Source organism: Xiphophorus maculatus, chromosome 7 (genome assembly GCF_002775205.1).
Source record: "Xiphophorus maculatus strain JP 163 A chromosome 7, X_maculatus-5.0-male, whole genome shotgun sequence".
Taxonomy (NCBI): Eukaryota; Metazoa; Chordata; class Actinopteri; order Cyprinodontiformes; family Poeciliidae; genus Xiphophorus; species Xiphophorus maculatus.
The window spans coordinates 19,378,394-19,403,065 of record NC_036449.1 but is presented as its reverse complement, the minus strand read 5'-3'; the positions used below and the strand labels follow the sequence as shown (position 1 = coordinate 19,403,065).

General features: G+C 37.7%; 1 protein-coding gene across 3 annotated transcripts in view; it reads left to right on the top strand.

Moving 5' to 3' along the window:
• fam126b (family with sequence similarity 126 member B) overlaps window positions 1–24,672 on the top strand; it is a 49,813-nt gene that overhangs the window by 6,924 nt on the left and 18,217 nt on the right. For all 3 annotated transcript variants that reach the window (XM_014469406.2, XM_023336650.1, XM_023336651.1), the window contains 4 exons: window positions 11,693–11,777; window positions 17,510–17,588; window positions 22,208–22,309; window positions 23,759–23,938. In XM_014469406.2, coding sequence (XP_014324892.1) covers window positions 17,538–17,588; window positions 22,208–22,309; window positions 23,759–23,938 — 333 coding nt within the window. In that variant the 5' untranslated portion in view covers window positions 11,693–11,777; window positions 17,510–17,537. The remainder of the gene's footprint in view (window positions 1–11,692; window positions 11,778–17,509; window positions 17,589–22,207; window positions 22,310–23,758; window positions 23,939–24,672) is intronic.

The window sequence follows — 24,672 nt, the reverse complement described above, 5'->3', positions numbered from 1 at the left end:
CTTTCACCAAAGCATTTCTCAATTTGTTGTTCTTGTGTGAAGGGAAAACTGAACACTTTACTGGTGACTTTAATGCATGTTAAGTGATAAAACTGGAAGATCATGCCAACATCTCCTCCCCATATCTGACATTGTGTATGTGGAGGGGAACATACTGTATGTTCTATATGTATCTTTAGGATAGAATGCTAAGTCCAGACAGGCGCCTATAGGAACATTCATCCTCAGAGTCTTTGCTTCCTTTTGGTCTGCTTTCTGTTTTCCTGCTCCGTTTGCCGGTCACGACTGGCTCTCCTTCTGAAGTTGAGCCGATGCCAAAGCCGGGTTGATTCCAGAAAGCCTTTGAGTTATTGCCAGCTATATTTTTTTGTGATATGATGGCAAAAAAGGGGAAGGAAAGTGGAGTTGTTTAGTGGAGCGATGCATGCAAGAGTTTGCAACCTAGTCTGTCAAATATGCAAGAAAAACCCGGGACCTTAAAGGTAGTTCCATAATTTTTAGATGTCTGGCGGTTCAGTGCCTGCAGTGATTGGGTATTTCATTAGGAATAAACTGTCTGGCCAAACCTCAGTGGTTAATGCACATTTTCTTGGCTAAGGTTGCTTGCAGAACTCTGTCATTGTCCTGCTAATGTAATTTCTGTGCCTCATTCCAGCACTATGACTGTAGCCAACTGTAGCCCACTCTGTTGTTCTTTTCCATATAACCTTAGTTAGTTTAATTTTTCTAATGCATATATTGAGTAAAAGGAGCTTAATGTCCTCTGGGTGGATTGGAGACCTCACAGCATCCTTGGTGTTCCAGCTACCCCTCTCTTGTTTGTCCCTTGACCTGTGTTAAATGTCTCTGCATGCCACAAAACCTCAAGGTGGCCCATTGTTAGACATGCTGAGCAGCTTATGTAGCTGTTCTTTCCACATCCCCCCGACCCCCTTTTTTTCTGAAGTATGAGACGTCATGCACGCTTAGTCAGCAGCAGGGCTAAACACTGTGGGATTAGCGGTCATGTGGCTGGTATTACGATTTCTATCAAGTCTATCATAAATAAATCCCTGAAATTAAAGACTCAGTTAATTTGTTTAATCCAGAGTTTGGCAGATTATATTTAAAAACATAAAACATCCACATTTACCTTTCAGTATTTTGGTGGTTAATGTTCAGCCTCTGAATGCAAATACTGTATTTATTAGCTGCAAAATGCATTGTTAGTAACACAACATCCAGATTCAAATCATTTCAGTGTGGGTCCTCCCTGAGAGGGAAAGGCTCAGTACCAGGCCTCTGTGGAGCTGCAGGACATGCATATGAAGCAATTCAGACATTGAATTCAGGTGTGTCGGTAAAGGGATGATGGATGAATAGAGTAGACCGTCACCCATTTTGCAATTCAGTATTTGCAGTAACGGTGGATTTTTCTTTGGAACTTGCCTCCAAATTATTTGTGGAAAATACACCCATTTGGTCCCCGTGGGTATTAATGCATATTATTATATGTTTGAACTAATAAACAGTCTGTTATAAGCATTTTTAGAGGGGGTCTGAAGTATTTGCAGATATATATTAGCTATTTGTGGGGGGAGGATTACCACTAGACAATAGTGGACCCCTAGTGGTAATCACAGACATTGGTAATCCAATGTCTGTGATTACCACTAGGGGTCCACTATAGTTCAGAAGGACTGAACTCATTAATCCTTTCTTTAGTAGATTCTCTTCTTCCATAAATCCTCCTATCAGCTATGAAAGCTTCTTTGTGAGTGCTAGTAAAAAAAATAAAAAAAAAATCCCCACAGCATTATACTACCACCACCATTCAGGACCAGGACGGTGTGTTCATTGTGGTGCTCACTGTGGTTTTCCACGACCCTATAGTGTTTTCTTTTCATTTATAAAAAAATGTGAAAATTATGTGATATTTTCCTTCCACTTCACAATTGTGCACTACTTTGCATTTGTTACATAAAATCCCATTAAAGTAAGTTCAAGGGTTATGAATACCTTTGCTAGGCCCAGCATCCGGTAGCCAGGTGTGTATCCACACATCATTTGCATCAGAAGCATTTGTATGCCCCAGTTTGTGGAGCGGTGGAGGCAGGGGAACAGGATGTTGTTAGCAGTCACCTGTGCTGTTTCTGGCCCAGTCTAATTGGTGGAACTGCGTGTTGTGTATGTGTGTTTGACTGCAACACAGCCCATCCCAACACTTCTGGCCCTCCAGCTGCAGCAGAGCTAATTTTAGCTCTGGATGTGCGTACGCCTCAGTTCCCAGAGCCTGGCCTATGAGGGAGGAGGACGGGATGAAGGAGGCACAGCAGCCAAGTTCATTCTCTGGATCTACCCACATAATCATCCTTATAAAAGATTATAACCCTGTTACGAGTCTGACATGTATGTTTGCAGAGAAGTAGCTTCCCATGTCTTTGTCATTGTGTCCTTTGGATAGGCGTATTGATTTGCTCAGGGACATATTGACTTCAGTCACAGTGGCCTGTCAGTTGTTGACCTTTACTCTCAAAGTCTTTTAACTCAGTTAGAATTTCACAGAGGCGTATGACTACCTGTCTGCCCTTCTGTCTTTCTAGCCATTTGTCATCTTTGTTCCTGTCGGAAGTCTTGACTCTTGTATTATTTTCCAGTGCTTTTCTTTTTTTTTTTTTTTTTTTGCTATTAATACACCCTGTGCTATTTCAGTGCAGGGACGCCTACGCTGCAGGTGAGTGGCTGGTTGTTACTATTGAGAGAAGCACAGCCGATTACACCAGACTGAGTCACTGTAGTCGGGTATTAGAGTTAATCCCTCTGCCTAGGAACGGTGTCTGGCTGATGTGTAGATGTGTGTATGACAGGGAGCACCAAATTCTCCTTTGACTTTAGAGATGCAACAAAGGAAATAAGATGATTCCATGCTTTGTTTTGGTCTAGATTTACTCTCGCAGGTTAGCTCTGCTGCAAATTTATATGCAAAGACGAATCTTTTAGCTGCAGTGCTACAAAAATATTAGTGCAAAAATAGCCTGACCTGAAAGACACAGTGTGTTGGGGCTGAAAATAGGCGTCAAGAACGACAGTTAATCAATGTGCCCTGTGTAGTGGTGTCATTATCCGACAACAGAATCTCAGGAACAAAAACAAACCGACACAAACAAACTGTTCCCAATATAATAATATGTAGGCAAGGCATTCATACTGTCATAACTTGAAATGCTTTTCGAAATAGTTGAGCAAAATAACGTATACCCTTTTTAACTTGACGACCGCAAGCTTTAATGTATTTTGTTCGCATTTTAGATGTTAGACCAACACAAAGAAGTGCATGATACCTGGATTTCAAACTATTTTAAAAAAATGTTTATATCTCATAACTAGTATTTCTTGCACTTTTATTCAGTTCTCCTGTGTCAATATTTGTAGAACAACCTTTCACTTCAACTTTTGCTTCACTTGTTTTTTGTGCTGTCTGTGCCAGATTTGCTCACATGCTTCGTTGTTCGTTTTCTTTTTTGCTTACCACAGAATTACCATAACATCTGCATCAACTACTTTGATGGAGATTTGGAATTTATGTGAGGATTTTTTTTTATGCATGATTAAAACCATTTTCTGTAGCTCGGACTGTTTGTTTAAGATCGTCCTGCTGGAAGGTGAACATCCATCTCTTTTGGGGATATTCTTCACAGATTGGTGTTTTTTCAGCTCTATAAGCTCTGAGCAGCTACTCCACAGCATGATATTGCTACCACGTTGGTTTATGGTGTGCAGAATGCCACAGCATGTGCATCCAGACCAAAAAGTAAAATGGTGGTGCCATCTAGCCATAGTATCCTCTCTAATGTGGACATTTTGACCACTAACTTCCGAATTTTGCTCCATGTCCTCAATTACGTTTAGGTTTTGTGTATTCTTTGGTCTTAATGATGCTGTTTGAGATTAAATTGCCACTAATAAGGAGAGGTAAGATTTCATTGAGGGGGATCAGAGTAAAGAGGACAACCTTTTCTTTTTGATTTGCCACTTTACAGATTGGTTTTTAACTCTTTGATCTCACTTGTATTAGAATAAAATAAGGAATGAAGAATTTTGGCTAAAAAGCTGGTGTTAAAGAGTGGAGCTACAGAGCTTGCATGGGTTTAATAATTTATTGCAGACTGAGCTAAGCTGACCTTGAAAAATCCCAGACTCTGTCACTAACCTGGCTGGGCTCATTCAGGCCAAGACAAGAAGATGGTGAGGAATGCTGATTCAAACCCACATGCATAATCCATTCAAAACCTTGTCCTTACATGTCTGTTCTTATATAACGCTAATTACATTCTGCAGCAAAATATGTTCTGCTTTACTAGTTTTATTCATCTGCTACCCAGGAAAGTAAGCACTTTGCCTTTTAAAATAACTCTAAATAGAAATTTAGTATGAAATGAGTTGTAGAATAAAAAAAAAACTACAGTGTGAGCTACTGACTATTTTGAAGGCAGGATAGACAGACACATGTTTTTCTGTATCAACATTTCACAATCCTATTTGTGAAGGTTTTATCTAGTAGAAAAAGAAATATGTAAACAGTTTTGATTGCAGCTGCTGGTTCACATGAAGTTTCAAAATACATTAGTAGCAAAAACAGTTTTAGCTGTGGTAACGATGAAAGAAACTGCAGGTGTGGCCTCAGCCTGTTTGGACGTCTGTGTCAGTTATTTTTTTCATTACTTTTTTTTTTGCATGTTTCCGTTGCACCGCAATGACAGGTTTCCCTCTAATGGTGCTAGCACATTTGGATCTGTCATTGTAATGTTTTACGTTTTTTCTGCACTAATGCACATGTGTTGTAATTCATATCCTGTTGAACTGCACTCACTTTTGATTTAGTCACACAAATAAATTAGATTTTCAGAAATCCTGATTTGCACAGTCCATGTTTATTGCAAAATCTCAGTTGTTTCTTGCTGCTCTGAAGTGAATCATTTAACGGCAACAACAGCGCTGCCAACACTGACTGGGAAAATATGCAGCCATGGACACACCATAGACCTGAGAACTGATACAAACCCAGATTGAGAGTTGATTGGTTTATCTTTGTGTGGCTCAGATAAAGTCTGTTTAGACTGTAGCTCAGGATTACCTCATCGACCCAGCTCTGTGGGGTCGAGGTAGAGGTAAAAACTGAAAATACTTTGCTGGTCTCTAACCTTGTGTATGTTTACACTGGCTTAATGAGTCCATTAGACACGGATATGATTAATCTCTAATGAATGAAGGGCATTGTCCCCACTAGCAGTACACCCAAACATAGAGAACTAGAATGGTTTTAGTCATTTGCTTTATTTATTTGTTGTATGAAAATTTTGGAGTTTTGTCGCCATGCTGCAGCTGTCATGTACACTGTTTGTATTGTGTGTGCAGGTGGTCAGCAGAGGAGAGGAGACTGTGTGGGTGTGTGTGGAAATTTGGCACACCTAAAGAAGGCAGCCTGCACACAACATGTTTTGCTTTTGTTTTGAATTTGGCTAGATTTGATTGATTACATTAGGACTCTATTATCCCCATTCTTTGTCTGGCAAATGCATTACCTGTTGAGTTGTGGAGTTAGTAAGGTTCAAGAGTGAATCAGTTTGAAGAGCTTATTGAACTACCTACCAAAATGTACCTCTTTTTTTCTTCCTTTTTCTCCATTTGTGATGTGAGATTTTGTTGTGAAATATGCTAACACAAAGTTCTCGCCACACTACTGGCTCCTCCAGTTAAGATTAATATTAGTAAAAAAAATTCGTTTTTTTTGTTTTGTTTTTTTCTGCTGTCAGTCTCACTCAAACATTGAGATAAATCCAACCTTTAACTGTATTATTGTTTAGCGAGGGGAAAAACATCCTAATGTGCTTACTTATTGTCACCTCTACCACTAATTATTTTTTGTGAAATATTTTTACATGAACTATAATTTCTAGTTTACTTTTGTAAGATCACCCAAGTGCCAATGAAACTCTTAAGGTAACATGAAAGATAATTCACTGGGATATAAATACAACATGAAACAGATAGGACTCCAGAATATTAGAAATCTTGAGATAACCAGATCGGTTGTGATAGGGCTGCTCTCTTACTCATGTGCTTCGAAACCTCTCTGTGACTTTCAGCATCTTGAGCACTGTAAAGTGCCTAAGTGTTTGTATCTACTGCTGTGAGATTAAACCCAACTAGTTAAATATTACACTGGCACGCAAAGTGTGAACTCATGTCACAGCCAACAATTACTGCGCTACAAACACCCCTTGTGTTGCTATATATACAATAAGTTATGCATTTCTAAACATGAAGCTCATTTCTGTTGGTTATGGGCCACCAGGTTGGATGAGGACCCGATCTTATATTTTCTCCATGAACTTTCAGAAGGCTACCAGATTTCCAGAAGACCTTTTAGATTTCCGTGTGCCACAAAAAGAAGTATTTTCTGAGTCGGTATTAAAAATGTATATTTGTAAGGTTTGCTGATGTTAACTGAAACTATTAAAAAAATTGATCTTTGGGATATGGGACTAAGCTTAAGCTGAACAAACACATTCCTGGTGGAATTGGTGTAAAACACCACTGATACAATAAGAAGTCTTTGAAAGTGTTTGAATGAGGCTTTCATTTATAAAAGTTGAGTACAGACATGGGTTTTCTATGGCTTGAATGAATCACAATGGACCGCATTCTTAACTGATTTAATCTATTCTCAAACCAAGTACACAAATTGAACTTTATAGCTTTGCTTTTAAGCTTGCACACTCAGTCAATGGTGTGCTGAGCCGAGTAATTGTGATCTGGGATTTGAAGCACCGTAAACAGGATGGGCTGGCACTCTTCTATTCCCTTGTGAAATCCGTCACAGGACAATAAGCAGGTCCTGCGTAGAGGAAGAGCAGCCCTCTGAGGAAAGTTTGCTTATTGTCATTCACCGAGCCTCATTAGCCACTGGACATATTTAGCAAACAGTGATGGCTAGCTGCCGGGTTCTGGTGACACGTAGATACTGAGATGAGACAGTTGCAGAGTGAGGAGGAGTGAGCTGCCATTCCCAAGTAAGTTCCAGCTAATTTGGATTGGTTGTATCCAGATGGAAGGTCAGAATTAGCATAATGTTTTTTGTTTCCACCTGTAGTGTTTAGTGGAGTTTGTTTTATTCTAACTAGTTTTATAATGACTGTTTGGCTAAGTAATGAGGTAGCGGTGTAAACATACATAATTTCCACATCTCTTGCCTGTACTGGTTTTATTTGCTAATAATCTGAGGACTCTATCTAAAATGAAGCAAACCTATTTCCAAATCACCTACTAATAAAACTACTACATCTGCTTTTAGTCAGAATTCTAGAAACTCCCATCATTTTCTATTTTAAAAGATTGTCTTCTAATAATATATCATCTCAGTTCAGTTTAGTTTCAGTAAAAGAATTGCAAAACGATTACATCAAACGATTACATTACCTTAAAAAAACAAATTACATCACTAAATGTTTGATGATAAGCAACATTGCCCAGTATTTTACCTTGTCTTGACAATAGATGGCACAAAAAGCGATTCTTCTGATTATAATTGAAATTAAATTCAGTTTATTTACATTGTGGTAGTTCACATAATGCAAAAGTTATCTTAAGGAGTTAAGTATTTGTTTTTCCTAAAACCAGTTCAGATGGTTTTACTTTCTATTGGCTTAGTTTAACTAATGGTGTCCCTCGGGACCGGTCTTAAAATCATGCTTTTTATTTTCTGTCAGTCATGAAAAAACTAATATCAGCACTGTAAATGTACTTTTTTAAGCTGATGAAACAGTCATGGTTACCTCAATGTCCATACAGCCACCCATCAAGCAACATTCTAGTAGTTTGCCACCCAACTTATGGCAAGCTGATTGAACACTTAATACTCAGAAAAGGATCTTTCAGCCCAATGTCCACAAATCTGTTCTTTTTAGGAAAAATGTTGTGGATTTCTGAAATGACAAACATTTAAGCTATGTTAAAGAATTGTCACATTTTGAGTTAATGTTTATTGGGTTTGTAGCTAAATCTATCCTAGGGCTGGAGAACAATGGGTATAGACAATTCAGGATTTTCATCTCAATCGAAATATTTTATTGAAAAAGTCGTCTTTGACTGCCCTTTGCTGTTTTTGTACTTTCTTAATGACTTTACCTTCTGAAACATTTTTATGGTGCATTAAACTACAAGTGTAGAAAAATATATTATAGGCACAGAGGTTCTCAATGCATAGTGCTTAAATAATTAGTAAGCACTAAATGCATTAGGTAGTTCTTTGTGGTTAGCATTTTACATGCAGTGATATTTCAATAATGATAAATTTGCAAGGAATTGTAGGACCCCAACTTTTTCACAAATGCCTTATCTGTAAATGCAGAAAGAACATTGTGGAAAGCTAAAATTGAATTCTTACTAGGAGCTTTAAGGCCTCCTTGTAAGAAAATCATCACAGCGGTTTGGTTCGCTTTTAAAAGTGGAGTGTGAACTTACACAACTTCATCTGGTTATGTTTAAATTTCTCTCCTGAACACAGTTCAGTCTCCTGAACTGTGCAGGTGTGAAAGTAACTCAAGTCACTTAATCTGTCGTCAGTCAGCACTTCAGAGGATTTAATGATTTATTGTGTGTCTCTGTACAAATACTTGGGCTTTTTTCTTAATGATTCACTCTGATTTACCTTTCATATTCTGAGTTTTCCTGTTTTCAAATTGATTCCTGTTATCCTTACAAGGACAAAAGAGGTGTGTTGTTCCTACATTTATGTCTGTAGTGGATTATGGTGAGGTGATTTATGCACTGACATTAAAGGTTCCATTAAATGGATACTGTTTATGTCATTGAGATTCATTACAAAAACTCCCACATCATTATGTGCTTTCCTTGTGTTGAGCTAGAGAGATTAAGACAGTGGAATATTTTTGATTTATGCAGCTTTATGGACCACCTGCCTTCATTTCTTCAGAGCCTCTACCTTTATCTGTGGTGGCAATTATAGTCTCCAGACCCAGGATGTCTAGATTTAGTATATATATAATAAAATAAAAATAAAAAAAATAATTAAAAAAAAAAGAAAAAAAGATATATATATATATATATATATATATATATATATATATATATATATATATATATATATATATAATAATGTGTGTGTTTATTGGCAACCCTCATGACTGCTATCCAGTACGTTTGCTTTTTCAGTTCCAGACCCTGTTTTGTCTTGTATTTAGAGTTTGTCCCTTTTTCCAGTGTTTTTACTCAGCCTGAAGCCACTGTTACTCTCTGCTTTGATGAGTCATACAGCGATAAATGAATCTGACAGAAGAAAATAAACACATACTTGACAACCTTCAGTAGGGAGCGAGGATCCACACATCATTTCAAACACATTTATCTCCAGCCGGGCGCGTCCTTCATGTTTTGATAGATTGCCGGTGTCAAATTTGGTCAGATAAACACATAGCTATGTTCAAAATGCTTTACTGCTGAAATACTGCTCAACAAAGCAACAGTTTGCACATGTGTCTTTTTTTTTTTTTTAAATCATGCACGTCTTATGTCTTGTGTCTCTGCGAAGCCTTGATTTTGAATCTTTCCAGTACTGTACATCATGTGGGTGTGGATCCCAAAGATTCCTTTCCAGCCAGCCAGGACACAAGGTGGTCAGCTGACGGTTGCTATGCAACTATGAGGAACTTGAAAATTGACTCCCTCTGCTGTGACACAAAATAACCTCCAAAACAGTATTTCCTGGAGGAAAAACTGAGCTTACTCTGAGAAAGACTTCTGCATAGGAAACAAAACCATTTTATCGTCAGTAATTTTGTGCATAAGGATAGGAAGCCATTTCAGTAACGGCTGAAACCCTATTGTCTCTCTGTGGCTATTTAAATTTTTAGAAGGGTCACACTCACTCTGTTAACCCCTATGGTGCAACAGTTATTTATGAATGAAACCACAGTCATCTGTTTTGCACATTTTGTTTTTTCAAATATTTGTAAGTTTCAGTTTATAGATTGCTTTCTCCTTTTTTGAACATGTTCTGACTCAAAAAGTTGGAACTGCTACTCCTTCGCCAGGGGTCTGACTTTTTGCTGTTGATACTGTCCTCAGTTGAGAAAACTATTGCTCACCGCGGCGTGTTGTCCCAAGCAGAGATACAAGTCTGACGGGAAGCCTCCTCTGGCTGGAAAATTGTCCAGCAAAAGGGACATGATGTTTTTTCACTTTGAAGCTCAACGGTTTCTAATTGGAGGTTGTCCGACACATTAGTTGGTTCCACATTAAATGGGTTTACAATCATGTTGGGTTACTCTTTGTTTATTTTTCACATTATAAAATGGTTCAAACACATGGATAAGTTCAGCATGTAGCAGCTCTGCTGCAACATTTATGTATTCCTTCATAAACTCTTCCTCTGCATAAGGGTTCAACTTAGAAGCTATTAATTAACTCACTAAGCATGTTGTCTCCTCTGATCTGTGGTCTTATGAACTCTGATTGTTTAACTTCCAAACGCTTATAAAGCATAATAACTTTTATCAGACCACATCAGCTCCTCCAGTTTTACTTGTTACTTCAGTGATGCTTTTAAATTGTTAGATTTACATCTGATCCAATGCTGCTGGACTTTGTGACTTCAGGATTTAGGAGATGTACAAGAGACGAATGAAGTATTTAAAGTCTAAAATTGGTGCTGCTCCATATTGGCTGTATTCATCATTGTCAGCCACTTCCCGCAAACTAAACACATGTTTTATGCTTTTCATGTCAACAAAGGATATTTGTTGGCCCAGGTCTCTTGAAAAATGCAGCATTTAGTATCCTCTTGTCTTTCTCGCAGTTGCCATGATCAACACAAGATCCTTACCCTGGTATATTCATTTTATCATAAAAATGTCCTTCGGCGTTTTAATTTTTCATTTAAATTAAAATTTTTATGGTTGCACATAAGTTTATTCTGAAACCTTTACCTTTTTGTTTACAATACAGTGTATTTTAGCTGCTAAAGCTTCATGATTAGTGGTTTATGTTGAGAAACATTTGTTTCATTTCACTAATCTGCAGTATGTGTTAAAGTTTTAAAAATATACCTTTAACTGACAAATATCCATGATAGAAATTTGTCCTCTTGTCGTCAGTAAATGCTGCCTTTTTGTTTCAAAACTTGATTCAGTACAATTGTGTGCTGCTTTTCAGTACAGCTGCATTAGAGTGTAGCTGTTTTACTACTGAAGACTTTTTGATAATGGGTACGGTTTATTTTAGCACAATTTCTGTTTTAGTATGTCTGACTGTAGGCAGTTGCTCATCCCTTCTCTGAACTGCAGTCTGCTTTTTCTCTAGTAGTCTATTTCTAAAAACAGATTATTATATTAGATTTTGACCTAAAAAGGTAATGCTGCTCAACTTTGTGACTGCTGGATTTAAGAGATACAAAAAAGATAGCTAAAGCAGTTGGAGTCTAAAATTGGGAGAACTAGCCTACAAACACGACTTCCTCATCTGTGCAACTATTTAGATGCCTGTTTGGTTGTCGTTGTGTATAAATAATTTAAATAATCTTAATTTTCTGGTGTTAAATAAATCTTGTTATTCGTGTTAGTTTCTTGGCGCTTACAGGTGACCGTTTTCCTCCAATCTCATTAAGGGTTTGTTTTTATCCATCTCCCTGTTGCAGGTGACCCTGAGAGAGTGACAGATGTGTGCCACTGTGGAGAACCAGTTACATCTCCCTGCGGAGATTTGATTTCCTGGGCGCTCAGGTAGGCACACTGAAGTCTTTAACACATTTATGTTATGTCGATTACATTCCTTTCTAGCACTCATATCTTTATTTTTCAGCTTTTTCAGCATTCCCAATAAGTTTTAAATTATACATAGAAAATGTCAGCATTTTCAGGATGCAGTTATTGTGAGGAAGATGAGCCCCAAAGGGCATTGCTAAAGAAGTTAGCTGTCCACACAGTTCTGTATGCAAACAAAATAGCAGAAAGTGGAGTGGAAAGAAAAAATGTGGTAGAAAAAGCCTCACAGCCAACAGACTTGAGAACAAGTGGAAGACTATTGGGAGGATTGTGATATTAAGAATTTGGAGGAGATTCACAAGGTGTACCCTGTAGTTGTGTTTATAGCTTCAGACTTGTTTCTGCAGATTTTCCTTTCACAACTAAGACATTTGGGCATCGCACATATGTAACATACTGTATATAACACATATAACATCTGCTGAGATATGCTAAGGGGATTCCAGACTACAGCACATGTCCAACCAACTAAAAGACAACTGTCCCCAATTAATGCAGACTTTCCCCAAGTGGGAGTCCTGGGCTAGACCAGAAATCAAGAGGTATGACTCCAGGGTAAGGAAAGAGGAATTGACAGTTGGATAAGTAAACACTTGACATATTACTAATAAATCTGTGTAATATTTGAATTTCATTTTAGAATTTAGTTAATGATATAAAATATCTTTTTGAAGATATTCTCATTTCTCGAAATGCATCTGTTTACTGAAAGATAATGTGAAGTAAAATAGTAACAGTAAAACTGAAACAAACTATTATCTTCAGTTTGAATCAATAATTATTTCAATGCAAGTGAAAATGTAGAAGCACAAAATTGTTTTTTTTTGCACTAAAGAAAATATTAAATGGAAAGTGGCTTCTGGAGAGACCTCAATATACCTGACTTAATTACTGCGTTTTGCGTCTGAGAGCGATTTAATCTAAATTGTTTGAACAAAATGAACAGTTGCCGCTGCCGTGGAGTCACTTGACTGCTGTTCTCATGGTGACTGATAAGCCTGCGCTGCCGTTGGCACATTTCATCTCCGTGCTTTTCTGAGGGCTTGACAGACCAGAGGAAATGAATGAATCAGCCTTTTATGAAGACTTGAACACTCTGACTAAATGGAGGCTTTCAGTTCGCAGACTCCAAATTTAGGAGCTGTAGTCACACAAGAAAGATTCCACTCGTTGATATTATTGTAATGTTTATGTTTTTACAGCCCAGCAGCTCCTCTGAGCTTCTTTTGTATAACTTTCATTCTTATTTGCACCATGTTGAGTTTTGCATAATTTATTATGTTTGATTTAAGGTTTAACCTCTACTGTAAATACTAATGGGACAGACCTACATGTCTAAGAAGTCCTTTAGGGCATGTTTAATATTTGCTTTTGGATGTGGATTTAAATTTGCATTAGTCCACTCACTGTTTATTTAGGAACAAAGGCCAAAGTCTCCTCTGGCAGATGCTGAACCAGTATGTATAACTAATGCACATAGATTGTGTCAGAAAGAAAATTACTTACAAAAATGTAACTACTTAACAGGTAAGAAAAGTTTAAAGTAATTTTTTATGTAATTTATATAGAATGAGCACTTTTTATTTTGTGAGCCTTCTTAGACTACAGAAATAGGAGTACCAGCAAAGGGCTAATTTCAGCAAATCAATTTTAAAAGTAATATATTTTAGAATTTCTTTACAAATATTGAGCCACAATTTATTTCTGTTGATTATTATGACTAAGTCTTACAGTTAAACCCCAAGATTCAGTTTTTCAGAGAATCGTTTGACTTACACTATCAGAGAAAAACTGCTGACTTGATAGCCACTGACAAACTCCACAAGGAGGTTAAGTCACAAATGGCTATACCCAGAGAAGCTGGTTGTTCAGGCTGTTGTATAGAAGCATAATGGAAAAATATGTTCAAAGGAAAAAGTGTATTAATGATGATTTAGAGAGCTATGTCAGCTGCTGAAGTTTTATCAGATCCAGAGTCAGCTCAGCCATCTACCAGGAGATTTTACAGCCCTTCATTCTTCCCTGTGCAGACAGCTTTATGGAGATGAGGATTTCATTTTGCAGCAGATCCTGGCACCTGCCCACATTGGTAAAGGTTTAACGACCAGGGTATCGCTGTTCTTGGCTGGCTGACGAACTCAACCATCTATTGAGCTCATATAGTACTTGATAAAATTAAGTGAAATAAAAGCTTAAAATTTTACGGTTTTTGGGGTCTGTTATCTAAATAATCTATGATGTCACTTTTTGAATGGAGTTTCTGAAATAAATTAACACTGACATAATATTCCAACATGTGCATAAAATTAAAAGTCAGTACTTTTAATTTTACTGTTTCACACGATTTTCTCTTAGTCGTAATTTTTACCATTAAATGTTCGGGGATTTACATGTTCTACGCTACTTTCATTTCATGGTGTAGATAGAAAGTTTGAAGCATTTCCTTTTGTTTTAGTCACATCCTCAAAGAAATTTAATCAAATTAATATTAAAAACAGATAGTCAATGTAAAAGTTTTTCAAAGCCATTTGTTCAGTGGATGGTGGAAAGGTCTATGGAAAAAAAAGCAGACTTTGTTCCTGTGAGCTTATTTTTCTCATAAACTTTGTGTCAACTGGGTGAGCATCAATGGAAAGTCATGATCTAGTATTTTAAAGGTACAAGGCCAAACATTATCTGAGTCATTTATGCACTTTCACAAACTGTTCCCGGAACCACTTGTTTGTTTTCTGGGTGTCATGTGTTCATGTTTAACTGGAAACCTTCACACTTGAGATCCTGTGCAGCTCCCTGTCATGATTACTTTGTATTTTCTGTTACCATCTTTTCCTCTGTCCTGTCTCGTCTCTCAGCCTACACATACTGATAAAACGGTAGACTTTCCACGCTTTTCTTCACACATTCATATTTGATGAAGCTGCTTTGTCGCAGAGTACCCAGATTGGCCAGGCAGGCAGATGTGGTGTACCTGATGGTGTCGTCTCTGTGTATGGTGTGAAACGCTAAGTCCACTGACGCATGTGTACGTCAGAGAGCCCTCAAACTTAGCACATTTTCTGCACTATGGAGACTCAGCTTTAACAAATGAGATTAAACAGGAGTGTATTTATGTAATTGCTAAAAGTAGTAGTCATAACTTTCACTGTATTTGTAGTTTTAAAATGTTTGATGCAGGAATGTGGATCTTAACTGTCTTGGGATTGTTCTTTTGTTAGAAATCTAAAAGTGAGAGTCAATTTATAAAACTCTTCTCCTGCATATTGAGTACTGTGAGCCCAACATATATTTAAAAAATATTCATGATTTGTCATAATTTTTATTTGTAGATGTGTTGAACCATCCGATCCTGACCTTTTATTTTGTAGAATGATTACATGTTTGAAGACACCATTACAAATTTAAGATCAAGGGTTATTGATGTTTTTCAGTCTTGTCTTGATAAGCAAGCTTTAAAAAATCTACAGTCAATTCTTCCTATGTCAAGCACATAATGACGTGCTCATTTTTTGTTATCTGTCTCTGATTGGCTAATCAGTCTTTATGTCGACTCCTTCCCCAGTAAATGCTGACAGTCAAGGTGCTGAGTTCTGAGACTCAGATGGCAAACACTGAACCAGAGAACCATCCTGATCAATCTGTTAAAACTCTGCTGTCATAAATGTTTTTGTTTGTATTGTATGCTATGCTACATCCGTAAAATTCATGCAAGATGTTTGTCTTTCTTTACCTTCGTATCACCTGATTACAAATCTGAATTGAGTAACGGCTGTTCTGAAAGGGTAAAGAATCTACCCTTCTTGCTTTAAGCTTAATACCAGTGTTTGAAGCAAAACAGCGTAGAAAAGCTTGAGAGCTTTTGCAATTTCACCTTCAACTTGAATTGATAGGACCTAATAGTTAATGTAGTCACATCATTAGCCTGTCAGTGATTACAAGCTTCACTGGCCGTCTGCCATTACATAATCAAATTTTGTCTGTTGGGCTCAATGGCTCATCACCTTTAGTCTGCATTCTGTCACATTATCCCGTGAAAGATCATTGTCAGTGTTCACTGCCTCAGTACAGCAGTATACACAAACTCCCAGACTCTGGCCATGCCTTTTATGGGATTCATGTTATTTTTCTTTAGATAAAAATAAGAAAATATTTTCCATTGGATGAGACCTGAGGTAGAGATGTTTTTGTGCTCTATGTTGAGTCTTATTTTAGCATCTAGACGCTGAGAACAGGAACAGGGATAATGATGTATTGGAATATGTTTGGAATACTGTTTTGTATTTATATTTATAGATCATTGAATTAAAAAAAGAGCAGCATTTCAATATATTTTTATTTACAGGCGAATTGCAAATCCTATTTCCATCCATGTTTTAGCTAATTGTCTGTCTTCCACCCGTTTATCCATAACCAGCTAGCTAGCTTTCTATTAGTATCTTTATTGTCCAATCATTTGCCATTAGTTTACTTATCTTTGTCCACTGTTTCATCTATTTATCCATCCATCCTTACAATCAGCCTTTTTATGTCAGCTTGCATATTTAAAGTTTGGTTTCTTTGGAAATAGTGAACATCTAAGCCGAGGCTGGTGTTGTTTTTGGAAAAACAACATCAGCTTACAAATCACACAAAAACAACTATGCTTAATGAGACAAGTTGTAAACAACAAAACCAAACCCAAGCTTGGCCAGCCAAAACATGAACTGTCATATGAAATATTCATAAAATGTCTGTAGTGACTAAGTCCTATGCTTAAATGTTACTGGTTGCTGATTGTTTGTTGGTACTGGTAGGCTTTGTTTTTACATGCACAGAATCAAAGTTCACTGTGTCAGTCTTCATCACAATCATTTGAATGTCCTAAGGTTTACAACATCTGTCTATTTTGCCGTTTCTATTTAGAACAAAGAAATAAGGCAACTCTAGACTAAGCACAGTAGAAAACTCTTTGCTCTCGTCACCTGAACAGATTTACACTTTAAATACCTTTAAATAACCCCTCACCTGCTTCCACCGTAATCTGTACACAACATGAAATTCGACCCCTAGCGGTGATAAAGATGGAAAAACAAGAAACATGGCTCCTATGATCTCTCATAAGTTTGTGTGTTGAAGTGACCTGTTATGCAACAATGTTTTGAGCATCAACAATCTTGGACAGCCAAGCCATAACGATTATGGCTTGGCTTAGAAACTGTTATTGTTTCTAAGTATTACTCTCTGGATGTGCTTAACATGACTCACAATTTAAAACGATTACTCATTGGCAGTTAACATTTATTTACTTTCACTAATTTTCAGTTGTCCACTATGGCAGGTTGATTATAATCACAGTGAGAAAGATTTGCTGTAGTGATGCACTCATATTTTGAAAGGCAGTTAGATTATACACCACTAACAGGTAATTGCAATCCTGGGTATTATTTCTCCTTTGTGAATCTGTCTCCTTGAGAGCCCTTTGATTCTTTCTAAATTAAACTCTGCTTTGTCCTGCATCATAGCTGAATAAATAATTCAAATCAGTCATCAGGGTATTCACTTGGGTTGAAAATTATATTGCATCTTCCTCAGCAGGGAAATAAGGGGCTAAAATCACATCTCCAGATTGGGCATTCTTCTGGCGATGGTGTTCTGTCACCTTCACTTCTTTTTTGTGACTGTATTTCCAATCACTGCCTCTCTCTGTCCACCAGGCATCCAGGAGGGGGGTCTCTGAAAAATATGCTGGGTTCAGAGCGAGGTGTTGTTGAAGAATGGCTCTCCGAATTCAAGGTAAAGCCCTCCTCCTCTGTGGCGCATCTCATGAGTCATGATGAAATGTGTCCTTCAGGCTGTTTCTCAGAGAAACAGCAATATGTAGGCCTGTCACAATAACAAATTTTGCAAAGCGATTCATTGTCTCAAAAATTATTGCGATAAACGATAATATTGTTTGAAGACCTTTTTACACTGATTAAATGGAAATGACGTAATAATGCATGCGATTTCCTGCCAAAGATAGATACACTTTATTTTCAAAAGAACACTTAACACTGGAACTGATAAACAAAACAACCAAAATCAAAAATTAAATGGATTCTCAGTCTCCATTAATAAAAAATGTACTTGAATAAAACCTAAAGCCATTTGTGGCCAAAGTGGAAATAAGTACTGCATTCAACCAAAAGAGTGCAGATTATGAAGTCTATATAGTATATTGCCCTTCAGTAATAATTAGATATAAATAGAGAAGATGGGCACATCCGACTACATGACGCAATAGTTCACACTACACGATTTTTCCCCTATTTTCCCTTGACGACAATCTTAGAACGTCAGCCGTTCTAAGATTGTCGCTTACGATTTTGTAACCAATCATGCTGTAGTGTGTGGTGTGTTATTGTAGATTGTTGCTCTGATCCAAATCAGGGGTTTTCCCTGCCTGGGTGCTGAATGCCAGGCAGCCAATCAGAAAGCATGGATTTTTTCCACGCTGGAATCCCAAACACCTGACATGGAGCAACCTGAAGTCCAGTGGACATTGGAGATGATATGTGGAAACAACATTAATGTTTATTCAGCATTTTGTGCAAAGAATATAGAAATGACAAGGGGAGGAGTTGGAGCGAAATTGCTACTGCAGTTGATAAACCCGGTAACTTTTCAGCTGTTCTTCTTTAACGTGACATAAATAGGTTATAATGATTTTCAATCAGTCAGGACTGACACTATCCACATGCAATGCAGGTAGATTGTAGTAAAGCATTGATTAATGCCTGCTTTTAAAATCAGTTAACTGCATCTCGTTAGTATAGTGGTGAGTATCCCTGCCTGTCACGCGGGAGACCGGGGTTCGATTCCCCGACGAGGAGTGAAGTTTGTTTCAGGTCCCTCTTGAAAATGAGATCTAGATCTCAACTAGGTTTACCTGATTAAATAAAGGAAATTGTAGCATTAGTCTGTGCCCATTGTTGGACATCACACGGCAGGACCGAACCCGATCGAACCATTATATCTGGGATTTCTGTCGGCTCATGTGTGATCTCTCAGGTTTTGAAAATGGGCCGACAATCGGCCAACAACTCTAAGATTGTGTAGTGTGCGCTGGGCTTTACACTAAGGAAATGAGGAAGGGAGAGGTCAGTGGAGTTGAGCCTTTTTTCACTCAGTGTCATCAACAGAAAGAGAAAAAGGGCGGAAGAGACGATAATGCCGATAATTAAAATGAGGTTGATAGTTTTAATTTATCGTACGATTGATTGATTTATCGTTTATCGCGCGACAGGCCTAGCAATATGTAAATATAACAACTGTGTAAGTGTGTAGAGATAGAATATATGTGGGCATGTTTCAGCTTGAATACTGTAGTGGTTGTAATTCATTAAACTATTATTATGTTTACTTAATGTAATAAAGAATTGAGTCCTTTTGAACAACTAGTGTTAATTATAGTTTATGCTCTCACCAAGTTTTACTCCTTAAATATACAAGATCAAACCCAAGTTATGTTGGGTTGAACTCACAAAATAGATCTCCATGGAGGTCTTGAAGAATTGTAAATGATTTATTGTTTTTCAAAAACCCTAAACATTAAGGCACCCATTAAGTATTCTTTTTTTTTTCAAAGGAAATGTTCACATTTAGTTGTCTAATATTTTTAAATTTATCTGTGGAAAAGATGGTAATTAAATTACAGGAAACATCAATTAACCAAGTGAATAAAAGATAGTAACAAAAATAGCTTTGATTGAGCATCCATCTGCCACCCCAACTGGAGGGTTTAAAAAGCCAGAATAAACACAACATACATGTCTCTGATCAGACTGATTGCCTTTTTTTTCTTAGGTAATGCTAGCAGTAGCTTTATTGGTGGCTTCATCTTAGAGATAATAACACAAGATATTAAGTTGAATACAAGTTATTAAATGACTAAGCATGAATCCAACAGCAATAGTTTAACTTGCTGAAATCCCTGGAACAGACATACACACAAAAAAATAAATCAGGTAGATTATTTTCATATTTCTCCAGTAATCCTCACAATCACTAGCAGCTGCTGAAGTACTTGAAAATTCAGTAAATATTCTGTACAGGTATGGCAGTTGAGATACAAATAACATCTTTCCTAAGCAGTGGCATTATTCTCAAAATTGAAGGTGAGCTGTGTGAAAGAGGGGAGCACAAAACTACACACCAGAGATGGATTGATGGGACTCCTTTGGAGAGTGGTCATCATGAGGACAGAGCACAACATGACTTGTCTGCACCAAAGCGCCTTGCAGAGAGGCTTTTTATGTGTCTGTCATCTGCAGACAACACTCAAGACAATAGTCTTGACTGTTTGTAGTTGGCACCCCAGGATATTCTGCCCCTGTCAGATGTTGTCACCACTGAGTCTGGAACTTTTAGAGTGATTTTTGTCAATAGCTGTTAGTCCACGTCAAGATCTGTTTAGACTTGAATGGCTTTTACTGACTGCTACTACTCAGCCTGTCAGTGATGTTACTACAGTACTCTGTTTTTATACCAACTACAACACTTTTAAATTTCACATGTTTAATAGCACTTCTAATTGTGTAGTGTCAGAAGTTAATGTTGCAGCCTTAGCACAAAATAGTATATATTCACTTTCTGATTTTCTCTAGTTCATTACTCCGACTTTATGAATCAAAATATTATGCAGTGCCTTGCAAGTGTGTTTGCATACCTTTTTTCATTTTAATTACTTTGCTACACAAACTTTATTGTAACCTATATGATAGGCCAACATAAATTATTGTCTGAGTTGGAATGTATTTGGTTTTAGAGCTGCTCAATGTATCAATTTGCAGTTGTCGTCAATATTAATGTCTGCAGCATTAAAATGGAATTGTTTTTGATGGGAAATTGTATATCAATTACCAGGCACTCAAAATCTCCGTGCTTGTAAAATATTTGGTCTGTTGGAAGGAATCATATTTTACCGCTAATAGAGCTACAAGTCTTTTGGTTTTTGTCTCTACAAATGTTGCATATCTAGAGATTGAAGGTTTTCACCATTCTTTAAAGCAAAAATAATTCAAACTACATCAGAAAAAAATCACTTATCAACTCTTGCCCTAGAGTTTTTATTTATTTATTTTTTTTAGGGTTTTTGAGGCTCTAGTGGCCTTCATTCATTGTCAGGACAATAAGAAGGACAGAGAGGGAAGGGAAATACATACTGTGAATCAAACCTATCAAGTCAACTGTGTTGAGGACTGTAGCGTCTGTATGTAGTGCACCTGCTCAACCTCGGAGCCATGTGGCGCCCCATGCCCTAGATTTGTAATTGGATTAAATTATACAGCTTGACTGTATCACTCTAAAACACAACTATCATTTGGTGCCATTGTTGCTCTGGGTGTATTTTTATGGCTGTTGCCTATAGGAAATTGAACCTTTACCCCAATCTCATGCCCTTTGCTCCCTCTGGACTTTTTCCAGAATTCCCCTGAATTTACCTGAGTCTAGTGGCTCATCCACTTCAACCTGATTCCCTGTTCCTGCTGAAGAAAACCATCCCCACAGCATGATGCTGTAAGCTACATCTCTCCTGATAGCGGTGATGTGTTAAGGGAAGTTTGTGCAACCATGTTTTGCAGGTTGGCCAACAAGTTTCCATTTGGTCTCACCTGACCATAGCACCTTCTTCCACTTGTTAGCTGGGACTTCTTATGACTTTCCTTTCGCAGTGGCTGACTTTAGGCCACTCTTCAAAAAAGCCAGATTTGTTTACTGCAGAATGTCAAAAGACCCTCTTGAGTTGTACATCTCTGCAGTCCCTTCAATATACCTTTTGGCTGCTTCTCTGATTAAAACTCTCCTTAATTGGCCTGACAGTTTGGTCTACAGCCATGACTTAGTAGATTTGCGGTTGTGCCATATTGTTTTTCTTTTTGGAAAGATGGACTCAATGCTCACAGTTCTTTGTAAGCTCTTCAAGGCTTGGGATACAACCTAATCCAGCTAGAAACTTCACAACTTTACCCCCAAACTGTCTGGTTGTTTCCTCAGTCCTTTTGAGGCTGTCCATTCCTGAATTTTCTCTAACAAACGTTTGAGGCCGTCACTGAACTCCTGGATTCATATGGTGATAAAATTACACACATATGGGTGTTTTTTTATTTAGACAAGTAGTGAAAGGAATGGGTTATACAGGAGTTTACTTAGGGATAGCTGAGTAAAGAGGCCTAAAACATCTTTCACCTTTTTAGTTGTAAAATTGTTTAAAGAATGTGTCATTTTCCTTCCTCTTCATAATTGTGTACTACTTTGTGTTGGTCAATATAAAATACATTGATTTTAGTGGTTATAATTTGTCAAAACTTGACAATCTCAGTTGTTTCACATGTAATTATGGCCAAAAAAATGTTATGTTCTGTTTGTCTCAGTCCTTACCAGAAACCCACATCCCCAGCTACGCTGGCAGCCTTCATCTAAAGAAGTCTCTGGTACCGGCGCTGTACAGAGTCATCCAGGACCCCAACAATGAGGTGAACCATACACACTCTCCCACACGCCCTTACACACACGCAATCCTTGTTTTTTTTAGTTCTCTATGCTTCTTGTGACTCACTTCTTGATGTCTGGGTTGGTACTGAAAAACAGACTGACACAGCAGTTTCTGCAGGATAAACACTGAAGCACAAGCATGTGCTGTTCTTGTCACTATGATTAAAGTGCAGGATGGCGATGGCTGCAGCTTCACCTGCGAGATAGTACACAGTGTTCCCAGTATACTGTACACACACACACAGTGAAAAATAAAACTAGAACATCTGCTGCATGTTTTAGTTCAAAATAACATCCTTGGTAACGCCTCCGTATGTCAATTTTACAACATCACAAGCCTGCACATTAAAACTAGCTTTTTGCCCAGTTGAAGACGTCACACTTCGTTTTGAAGCAAAAGTCAGAGGTATTCAGTGAGGCTGGACTTGTTTCCTTTCTCTGCTTGCATTCCCCTTTTATTTCACGGTCAAATTTAAGAGTCAAACGTCCAGGGATCTAAATTCCATTAGTGCTGTCAGTCCCTCTGCAAAATCCCATTAATGATGAAATGCCAGATCCAGGGCAGTCTGTCTGAGTGTTGGTGGGCAGGAAAGGAAAGATTGCGATGTGTTTTCTGCTGATGCCATGGAGAGCCAAACAGTTGCCAAGTTCATTAATGAGTTGCTGCTTATTTCTCGGTCACACACAGTGCAGCTAACACACACACACACACACACACACGCACACGCACACATGCACACACACACATGCACTCAGAGCTGCACTGGATGGACACTTATTCCACTGACCCTTGGACAGTGTAAACACAAAGCCACAGTGGACTCCCCTGAGAGTACATGCGTCCAGTGTTTAGTTGCAATCCTGCTCCACCCTCTGATCCCAAAAGCCCCTCAAAGTCCTTACGCCTCTAATATCAAGGTCAAGATCCAATTTATTCATGGGTTCAGTGAAAGCATGATGTAATGATGCAGCTTATATAATTGTCTCAATTCTTTTTGTCCCCTGTTAATGCTTTTTTTTGTACAGTGTCTGTACAAAAATTATATATAATTTTCTATGTAACTCACCTTGAAGTAATCAAATAAATAATGTGAATACTCAGGTTTCTTTATATAAGATCACCGTAGGGTTGTACCGATTGCAGCTTTTTGGCCAATTGTCGATTACACAAAATTAAGAAAATATTTTATGTAATCTTTGTGCTTTTTGCAGATCTCATATTAAAGCCTGTCTAACAGTAGAAAAGTGATACATACATTTATTGTAAACGTCTACTTCAAATAAACTGAGAAATCTGAAAATTTGAGCTTTTATAGGTATTGAATTTTAACAGAACTGAAGATACAGGTCCATTTTAAAGGACTTGAAAACTGCTTAGCTAAGGTGTGTGTGTGTGTGTGTGTTTTTTCTTTTAACCACCTGCTTTCTAGCTGCTGGAACCTGTGTGCCACCAGCTGTTTGAGCTGTACCGGAGCTCTGAAGACCGCCTGCGACGTTTCACCCTGCAGTTCCTGCCTGAACTCGTGTGGGTTTATCTGCGCATCACTGCCAGCAGGGATCGCCAGAGCAATGGCTGCATTGAGGCCCTCCTCTTGGGTATCTACAACCTGGTGGGTGTCAGTCCAAATGCATTTGATATATTTTTAGCTAACCTTAGCATTTTAGCTAATTTCAGCTTATAAACTGTTGATTGCATACTACATGGAGTTCTAGAGGTCATCATGCTAGAGATAGCCCTAATGCTAATGATAGCATTTTAGCTAAATTCTGCATTTTAGCTAATTTTTATTATTAATGCTTAACTTGACATACTGAATTTGCTAAGTCAATGTAATATTATAGTAATAGCCTAAATACTATCGAAATCGCTTTAGCTAACCTTAGCATTGACTTTATGTTACTGGAGGTTAACATCTAATGACACTAATATCCCACATGCTACAGACATTTTAACTTATTCTGGACATTTTCATGACATGCATCAGACACAGAGACATTCCATCTGCTGTTCTAAGCTCCTTAAACTTTGATGCTCAAACTTGAGACCCACAGTACCTAACTAAACATAAGAACCCCCTTGCAGGCCCCTTTAAAATTTCTTCAGAAATGTTCTATTTTATGTTAAACCTTCTGCACTCTGGACGGTGAAGCCAGAAATTTATTTTTCACCTTTGAGTTGGAGTTATCTAGCACAATTTTACAAAAAGAGACTTCACAAAGACAAACTTGAAATATATTTTTAGATCTTTTTCTTCATGGAAAATGGCAGATTTATTGGAAATGATAAGCTTCACATTCAAGGTGACCTGCAAAGAAAACACTGGTTGACAGATTGGCCTGAAGG